The following is a 10,345-nucleotide window of genomic DNA, read 5'->3' as shown; positions in this document are numbered from 1 at the left end:
CGGCGAGGTAAAAATCTTGTCTCTCCTGGGGATAATCTTTACATGGAAGCATTGGAAAACATGTGGACTAAGAAGAAAGAGGCAGAAGCCTTGAAAGAGGTTGCAAAAAAAGAGCGCTATGATGAAAGACTTGCACTTGAGAAGAAAAGGATTGAACTGAAGGAACAAGATATTGAGTTAAGGAGAAGGATTGACGATGATAAGGTGATGAATATGGATCTTACTGGTATGAGTGAGCGACAATGACAATACTATACGAGCTTGCAAGATGAGATCATCGCTCGGCGGTTTGGCACAGGCTCGGGTTGAGCTACTTTATGTATGGAACTTTAAGTATTTTGTTGGCACTTTAAGTATGTTGTATGAATTTTAAGAATTTTGTTTGCATTTTAAGTATGTTGTATGAACTTTAAGTGTGTTGTACGAAATCTATGTTAGTTGTATGCACTTGTAGTGTTGTTGTGTGATGAAAAAACTACATACATTACCATACGTTATTACAACTGCATACATAGTTAAAAACGTTACATGATAGGTACTGACTACATTATTACAAGTGTAGACATAATTAAAATAGTACATGATACGTACCGACTTATTGGTACAACTACATACACTACACCCCTCCATATTTTTCCCACAGGTGCTCGACTAAATCATCACGAAGCTGTGAGTGAGTTTCCCTGTTAGTAATGGCTTGATGAGTTTGAAGAAACGCTTGCAGTTCAGCCGTAGGACGATGGGAAACTGTCACAACTTCTCCCATCCCATCAAAATGGTGGTCACCTTCTGCATCTCGCTCATCTTCAACGATCATATTATGCATGATGATACAAGCTGTCATGATTTGTCCTAGTGTGTCTTGATCCCAAAATCTTGCTGGCCCACAAACAATGGCAAAACGAGCTTGCAGAACTCCAAATGCTCGTTCCACCTCCTTCCTCACCGCTGCTTGTACTTTCGTAAAATATTTCCTCTTATTCCCTTGTGGAGATGGTATTGGCTTAACAAATGTGGCCCATTGAGGATATATGTCATCTGCAAGGTAATACCCCATTGTATAATTATGACCATTGATGGTGTAGTTCACTTCTGGAGCTAGCTTTGCAAATAGATGAGAACGGTGAAGAACATTAATATCATTGTGAGATCCTGGTAAACCAAAGAAGGCATGCCAAATCCAAAGATCATGTGAAGCAACGGCTTCTAGAATAATGGTGGGTTCATGCACATGGTCGGTAAACTGACCTTGCCATGCTGCAGGGCAATTCTTCCACTTCCAATGCTTGCAATCTATGCTTCCAAGCATACCGGGAAAGCCATTTTGCTCTCCAATTGCAAATAATCTAGCTGTATCATTATTATTTGGGGATCTCAGGTACTCATCACCGAAGACTTCAATAATAGCTTTCACAAACCTTTTAAGACTCTCTATAGCAGTACTTTCTCCAATCCGAATATAATCATCAGTAGCATCTGCTGCTAATTCATAAGTTAGCATCCTAAATGATGCGGTTATCTTTCTGCAAAGGAGATAACCCAAGACGTCCGTTTCTATCTCTTTTCTGCACAAAATAATTATCATGTTGTTCCACAGCTTGCAGTATGCGAAGAAAAAGAGAACGAGCCATTCTAAACCTGAAGAAAGTAATAAGAATCAGCCGAACCCAAGAGGATGAAAAAAATGATGAACAAACAAAAACAGACCATTTACAAACCTGCGACGAAAGAAAGTTGGACCGTAGGTAGGAACATCTGAAAAGTAGTCTTCGTATAGCCTCCAATGCCCAGCTTCTCTGTTGCGGTTGATATACTGACGTCCAGGCACGAAACCGCCAGGTCGTGCAGCATTCATAAGCGCATATTGAGTGTGTGCTTGGTGTAGTGTAGCAAGAATGAGTTCGTCGTCATCATCCTCTGACGACGACGATGAATCTAAGAGAAAACGATGACTCATTTCGATCAGAGAAGAAACTACAAGGGAGTGGGACTTGTGAATAGCACCAGGGGACTGGCTGGGTATATGTAGAGTTGGAAGTAGCCGTTAGAAAAAAGTAGCCGTTAGAAAAAAAAAAGCCGTTGGAAAAAAATAGTCGCTGGAAAAAAATAGCCGTTAGAAAAAAATAGCCGTTGAAAAAATAGCTGTTGAAAAAAATAGCCGTTGGAAAACAATCGTTACAAATATAGCCGTTAGAATTAATTTGGTAGTTACAGAATAGTATTAAAATATAGGTGAGTGAAATATAGGAGGTCAAATTTAGGGGATCGGTTGGAGTGCACAGAGAAATAAGGAGTCAGTCTAGATAGGAAGAATCCCTATATAAAAATATAAGGGGTTAAATATAAGAACTCGGTTGGAGATGGTCTGAGAGCGGTTATCGAGCTGATCGTGTGGCCATCGCCTGTCGTCGTTGTCGAGCTCGGCGTACGACAGTATGGCGATTAGTCAGGGAAGGGTGTAGCCTAGGGTATGGCGCCTCCACACCCACCTCGTACGTCGCCCATGCTCTTCCTTACCACTTCGTGCGATCTTTGGTTGGCGAGTGCCACCTAGCTAGCAGCTGATTACTCGAGTCATGTTGTGCGTGCATCATGAATGGACATGGACCAGCTTAATTTATCATCGGCTCTGCTTGTCAATTTATATGATCAATCTGCTCCGGTTGTAAGAAATTATGATGATTTACGCCAATTATTCTACTGTTAGTTGGATCCAATCGTTTGATACGTATAGATAAATTGCATGTATCAAATAATATCTAATAATTTGATCGGTTGGACTTGGAAAATAGCAGGATTGGAGAAGTTCGAAGAGATTGAGGTTGCTGGGAAATGCAAAACCGCATGACCTTATACATATATATTTTACCTTAATTATCTATCTCTCTAATCAGATACTTATATTATCTATCTTTTGATTCTACTCATTTATCCTCATAATATTTTTTAATTACATATCTAATATGAATCTTAACTTAAATAAACGTACTAATAAATCATACGTGTACCGGTATATTTGAAAATTTCCATTCCACCAGTTGCTAGTTGCTTAACCCTCATCTGGAGGAAAAAAGTTGCATGAGTTCGCCTGTAGACTAAGTCTAGGCAGCTTAAAAAAGGAGGCGTTGCGGCATCAACACGCTGATCTGTCGCTCCCTTGAAATCTCCACCGACCGCCATCCCTCAGTTCGTCCCTACTTAAAATCTCGAAGCCTTCGCCACGCACAGAGCAGCAGGCCAGCAGCAACACACTCGAGCGCTGAAGCAAGCAAACAGGCAAAGCAAGAAACGAGTCGAGAGCGCGCGCGAGAGCCGAGAGCTCAGGCTCAAGCACGGGGCAGCAATGGCGATTGTGGGCCAGGAGTACTGCGACCCCGAGGAGCGGGTGCTGACGGTGCGCAAGACGTCGCACTTCTCCCCCGGCGACGGCTTCGCGGCCTACGACCACCGCACGGGCGGCCTCACCTTCCGCGTCGACACCTACGGCCGCGGTCAGGGCGGGGGCGCGGCCTCGGCGGGCGACCTCGCGCTCCTTGGCCCCGCGGGGGAGCCCATCCTCACCGTGCGCCGCCGCCGCCCGTCCCTGCACCAGCGATGGGAGGGCTTCCTCGGCGCCCGCGCCGATGGCGAGAAACCGCTCTTCTCCGCGCGCCGCTCATCCTTCCTCGGCGGCTCCGCGGCCGGCGCCGTCATCGAGCTCCTCTCCCCGGTCCCCTCCTCTGCTGCCCCGGTTCTGCTCCGCGTCGACGGCTCCTTCCCGCGGCGGTGCTGCCGCGTTGTGGCGCCCAGGGGCGAAGGGGAGAAGGATGCGGTGGTGGCGGAGATCAGGAGGAAGGTGGACGAGGCGGCGCGGGTGGTGATGGGCATGGACGTGTTCGTGCTAAGGGTGAGCGCGGGGTTCGACGCGGCGTTCGCCATGGGGATCGTCCTCGTGCTTGACCAGATCGCCGGGGACGATGCAGGCGTCGACACCGGAGCGGACATCATCGACGCCAAGATTTGATGACGGGGCTGTTCGTTTCTTGGTTTAGCTTTCCTGTGTAGAGTTAGTAATCTTTTTTTTTTCTGTGTGTTGGTGTACGTGCTTGGCTCCGGAGAAATGGCAACGCAAACGTGTTCGATTTACTTTGAAAGTATTTTTTAATTAGCAGTAGCATACTATTACTATCACTAATACAGAAAAATGCAAAAGTACTCTACGTACCACGGCAAAGCGAGACAGAAATCTGGGAGTCTTGTTCATAAAATTTTGCATCGATATCATTCGTAAAAAAATTGCATCGATATTTTCTTTTGATCGATCAGTTCTCTGCTGGTGTTCATTAATTTTTCTCTCTTGCCCCTTAATCCAATAATTTGGACTTCTTCTTCTGTACTACTACTAACTTTTGTAATCTATAACACAAGAATCCTTGGAGTCAACAAGGTGGAAGCAGAAGCACCGATCGTGTGGTAGTGAAGTGACGCCACCATCAGCCCTCAGGCCCTCGGCGCGAGTTGCAAAATGGGCAGAGCTTGCTAATCCGTTTCAACAAAGAGAAATTTGGAGCAAACAGCGCGACGCAGAGACAGTGACGAGACATCCCCTTCGTTCTGTGAAACACGCTGGGACGTAGAGATACCAATGACAAACGCGCTAATTAACTCGATCCGGAAAAGAAGTTCGCGTTGCTATTTTCTCATACGCCTGTCTTCCAAAAAAGTTCAAGTATTCAACGGCTCACAATCATCTTTAACCTCCCACCCTCGCTCCTATACTCACCTCCTCCTTACACCGCCCATCGGCTATCATTATACCACCTGTAGGTGGCTGGCGACGTTCCCACCGTCTCGCCACTCTGCCCCTGCACTCGCCCCCTCCGTAGGGCTGGCCTACCTCCCACGATCTCCCTCTAAGTCTGATGGAAAATCCTGTCAGAAATCAAACCCCCTCTCTTAACTCCTGCCATAACATGTGGTTCTTTATCGTCTGAAATGTTGATCCCATATTTAGGCGACTAGACGAAATATTGCTAGTAATATCAGTGGGCATTGCAGATTGTAGTACGTGTGACCAGGCCAGCGGATGGAACAATAGAGCATATCAGATTATGATACTGACAGGGATGTATTGCTAGTAAACTTTATACTCAGTAGAACACATGCACTTTCTCTATGTCTTTTACATCAGACTCCCCATAGTACTTGCATAGTTGCATGCATGCTACTATTTGCTAGATCTTTCTTTTTCACTCCTCTTTTCGGTCGATTGAAAATAGAGAAGTTTTTACTCGTCGAGATTAGTGTTCCACTGGTGAGCTTAGGACGTGCTTTCCGGGAGTGTTCTCTGTTGTGGACTTCACAGGGATGCCTTGGGAGGTGGCGGCCCGACGACGACGCAGTGGGCGGGGCGTTGCCGGCCGCATGTGGTGGAGGATGGCCGGTGGACGTCGGCGGTAGGGAGGCAAGTAACCCGCCCAACAAAGTTGGGTTATCATAGCGGAGGCGGATTTAACGATAGGGTTGTCACTAGACGTGGGTGGTGGAGGACGGCCGGTGGACAACGTCGATATTGGGGAAGGCAAGGAACCCAGCCGACAAAGCCAAGTTAGTGTGGTAAGGGTGGATTCCATGACGGAGAAGTCGCTGGAGATTGGGAGGAGGTGGACGGTGGGTTGCGCTTTGCTAATTATATATAGCCACCATTATATGTGCTCTGTATATAATAGACACAGATTCCTTTCACGTTGCACACACCCTGACAGGACTAGAGGACGATACGGCGATCTCTTTCCCTGAATCAGCGCATGAACATACCCACAAAACAGAAAACACATACCACTCCACCAGGCACCAGCTGCACCAGCACCAACAGTACAATTATTGGGGCCGCAGGACAGCGTGGAGCGTTGCTTTCCGGCTTGACCGGTCGTCGGCGCACAGGAGACGGATGATCGGTCAGTCCGTTGGCCACCGAGCTGCTCCATTGCACGTTGTTGATCTCGACTTCTCGAGCAAAAGGGACCGGCCATTCACTTAGGCCGTGGCCAGCGGGACACCGGACACGGTTGGCACAGCGCGCACCAGAGGCAGTGTCGACTGCCGACGGCAACCCGCCAAGGAAGTCGGAGCAGTGTGCTCAGGGATCAGCTTTCCCTGCAGAAATGCGGTCAGTTTCGGAAATTTTGTTACGGATGGAAATAAGGTATCCATGAAGAGGCACAAGAAATGCATCGGCGAAGCCACGTATGGCTAGGGATGCTCCGCCCCTGAAGAAATGGATGCTAAGCTCATCCTATAAGAGTGTGTTTGGTTGCACGAATTTATTTTAGTTTGATCCGATGAATACATATAATCTTAGTAAAAAATATATTTAATTGGTTGTATCCATTGTTCCCGTCTAGTCCGGTGGATACAAATATGTGCATTCAGCCTGACCTGGAACAGAAGCTCGATTCGAGCATCATTTCGCAGCCTAACCCGACGGATATAGGCTCTTGCATCCATCATGCACGCGAGCCTACATGTCAGTATCATAAAATCATCTTAATGCAAGCAACTAATCATAATCTCAACTCTTACATTTGTTCATACAGCCTCAGATTCAGTCAACCAAATAGAAACTCAGCACAACCTATCTAGACACCAACAAAACACTCTTCTTTTCAATAAATATGACTCCGCTCAACCTACTTACGCTCAGCTATACTATACGATACAGGTCTATAAAACCCAATCTGAGAAACCAAGCACACCCTAGTAGTGCTGCATGTAACAGTGGTTAGTTCCTTCGTGAGTGTTTCGAACCAGTCGACCCACATGCAGCCATGCGGATTGGCCATGCAGCCGCTGGCCTGCCTAGTCCTCATATGATAGAGTTTGTTGTATAGATAGACTTGACTTGGAGATAGAGATAGACATGACATAGAGACAAAGCTTCCTCTGTACATTGTACTAGATATAGCTTCTTTGGGCTCCCTAAATAATCCAAGCCTGAGATTATTCCCCTACATTCAGTCTTTCATGGCATCAGACTAATCTAATCCCCCTCCACCTCCCCCTATGGCCACCCCTGTCGCGCCCCCCGGTGCGCGCCCCTGCTCCTCCCTATAATGCTCCCCTGTGCACGTACTGCTACAGCCATGGACGCTAACTCCTACTGGCGAGAGCTGTTCCACGTTCTCGTCGCCAAGTTCGGCGTTAAGGGCCATATCGATTGCACCTCCCCCAAGCGGGACACCAAGACAGAGACCAGCAACGCCATGACAGAGACCAGCGATGCCATCTCCAACTGGGAGGCCACTAACTACATTGTCCTCTCCGTCCTCTACGCATCCATCTACGCATCCATCTCTGAGGAGATCCTCACCATTGTCGCCGTGCCAGTGCTTCTGCGCATGCTGTTTGGATAGGTCTGGAGGGATTGTTCCGTGACAACAAGACAACACACACCTCTCCCCAGAAACAGCCGTCGCAATGATGACGGTGGCAACAACGACAACGCCCGCATCAGCGGCACTGGGGCACCACACCCTCTTCCCTTGGCCCCAGGGCACCATGCCCACCGGTTTGGCCTGGTGTCAAACAGAGGATCCTCGGTCCATGGCCTCCGGCACCAAATGCTCAGCATGCCTTTCACTGCACCAGCTTCACACGACATCCCGACTAGTCTTGCTCCGTCATGGGATCAGGCCTCCCTCATCCAGGCCATGGATGCCATGTTGATGCAACAACAGGCACCTTGGTTCATGGACTCAGGTGCATCTTTCCACCTGTCCGCCGACCCAGGTAACCTCTCCCACCTCTGTTCCATTCCTAAAACTAGAACACGTCATTATCGGTGATGACTTTGTTCTTCCTATCACGGCCTTCGGATGTGCTGATTTTTGTGCCACCAGATTGCTTAATCTCTCTAATGTTCTAGTTTCCCCAACCTTATTTCCTTTTGTTAATTCACCAATGATAATCTCTGTTCTGTCAAGTTTGACCCATGTGATCTCTGTGTGAAGGATCTCTGAACCAGGAACGTGATTCTCAGGTGCAATAGCTTCGACGACCTATACCATTTTCTGCGCAGTCTGTCAGCCATCCTCACTCCTTGCACCACCACATGGCACCAACGCTTGGGTCATCTCGGCATCCAGCCTCTCGCAAGTCTTCACGCCAGCAATGCCATCTCCGTCACCACAAATAAATCAGCACCATCCCTCTGTCATGCGTGCCAACTCGGGCGACATGTTCGTCTCCCATTTTTTGCTTTTGTTTCTATCACTAGTCACCCATTTGAGCTTCTTCATTTGATTTGTAGACGTCTCCTGTACCAGTATTTCTAGATACAAATATTATTTAGTGATGCTTGACGATTTTTTGCACTGTTATCGGATTTTTCCTCTCAAGTTAAAATCCAATACTCTGCCTGCTATACACAATTTTTCATGCTTATGTTGCTAACCAGTTCCACAGCACATTTCAGAGCCTTCAGTATGACAATGGTCAAGAGTTCAACAACCATGCCACTCGCCCCTTCTTCCTCACCTACGGCATCCACCTACGACTCTCGTGCCCTACACATCCCAACAGAATGGAAAAGCCAAGCGACATACGCACCATCAATGATGTTCTTCGCTCGCTACTTTTCCAAGCTTCCATGCCACCGGTTTACTGGGTCAAGGCACTTCACACCGCCACCTATCTTCTCAACTGATGCCCCACCAAAGCTCTTCCCACCACTACTCCATACCAAGCCCTGTTTGGTCATCCTGCCACATACATCCATCTTTGTGTTTTCGGTTGTCACTTCTACCCCAACCTCTCTGCCTCCATGGCTCACAAACTTGCTTAGCGCTCTACTCGTTGTGTCTTTCTTGGTTACCCAAAAAACCACAAAGGCTACTGCTGTCTTGACTTAGCTACTAATCAGATCATCATATCGCGTCATGTGGTCTTCGACGAAGCAACATTCCCCTTTGCATCACGCACGCCAACCTCGCTTGGCACATATAACATATTTGATGTAGATCATGAACCAACAATAGTCAGCACAAGCTCATCCTCAATCTGTGTGCCATCTTCCTCGGCCGACAGCACGGTGGCTGCCAACCATGGCATGGCCCCTGACGCACCACCTCTCCCCGTGTACAACCACCATCCAGTTGTGGCGTCCACGGTGATAGGAGCCCACGACGCCTCTCCATGTGTATAGCTACCAGCCATGCTCGGTAGTAGCGGCCAGGGCAACAGGTGCCCACTATGGCTCGACTTATGGTGACTCTAGGGCTTAGTGGTAGGTGGGATAGCAGCGGCAGGCAGCGTGCCAAGCTTAGCTTGCTCAGCGGCAAATGCCAGCTTGACCATGCCAGCCCGCAGGATCGGAGAGGCAACAACGGCGGCCCTCACACCCAGCTGCTCAATGGCGGCAGGCGGCACGTCGAGGTCGGGCCTGCTCGGCTTAGGCATGGCCGATCCCCACGACTAGGGCCACTCGGGCAGCTCCACCCTAGCCAGCACGCGCGAGTCCAGCCCGGGCTCGGTCGGTTCGGTCCTGACCATCATGGCCATGACCGACAAGACTCTAGTCGACTCGAGCACAGCGGCCCGCCCCACGGCCACGACAAGCGGCATGGCTGGCCATCCTTTGGTCACACGAATAAAGGATGGCATCCGCGTTCCTCGACAGCACCTCCACCTCTTCACCACTATCACCTTCGGATCCCTTATCCCGAAGATGTACCACGACATCCTCAATGATCCCAATTGGTGCCAAGCGATGATTAACGAATTCATCGCCCTCTCCGCCAACAACACTTGGGATCTCGTACTTCCTCCACCGTGCGCCAACATCCTCTCCAACAAGTGGATATTTCACCACAAGTACAACTTCAATGGCACCCTTGCACGCTACAAGGCGAGTTGGTTCAACATGGCTTCTCCCAGCAGCTTGAGATCAACTATGATGAGACCTTCAACCCCTTAGTCAAGCCGACCACCATCAGCGTGGTGCACTCCCTCCCTGTCTGCAACAACTAGCCCATCTACTAGTTGGACATCAAGAACGCCTTCCTCAACGGCAAGCTCGAGGAGACGATCTTCTGTTAGCAGCCTTCCAGCTTCGTCGATGTGGACAAGCTGAATCACATCTGCCGGCTCAACATATCGCTTTACGGCCTAAAGCAAGATCCACGTGCATGGTACGTACACTTTTAGAGCCTTTTCATCTCCATCGGTTTCCGCAGGTGCAAGATGGATTCCTCCCTCTTCGTCTACAACTATGACACCGACATCACCTACCTCCTATTGTATGTCGATGACATCATCCTGATGGTGTCGAGTACAGTTCTGCTTTAGTGATTCATCACCGCCCTCCGCA

General features: G+C 48.7%; 1 protein-coding gene across 1 annotated transcript; it reads left to right on the top strand.

Moving 5' to 3' along the window:
* The first annotated feature begins 3,178 nt into the window (after positions 1–3,178).
* LOC133896560 (protein LURP-one-related 5-like) lies at positions 3,179–4,304 on the top strand. Its single transcript, XM_062337157.1, has one exon. The coding sequence runs from the start codon at positions 3,344–3,346 to the stop codon at positions 4,001–4,003; it is 660 nt and encodes a 219-aa protein (XP_062193141.1). The 5' UTR covers positions 3,179–3,343; the 3' UTR covers positions 4,004–4,304.
* Positions 4,305–10,345: the final 6,041 nt, after the last annotated feature.

Source organism: Phragmites australis, chromosome 17 (assembly GCF_958298935.1).
Source record: "Phragmites australis chromosome 17, lpPhrAust1.1, whole genome shotgun sequence".
Classification (NCBI taxonomy): Eukaryota; Viridiplantae; Streptophyta; class Magnoliopsida; order Poales; family Poaceae; genus Phragmites; species Phragmites australis.
Note: the sequence above shows the minus strand (reverse complement) of the source record. Positions and strands in the feature narration are given on the sequence as shown.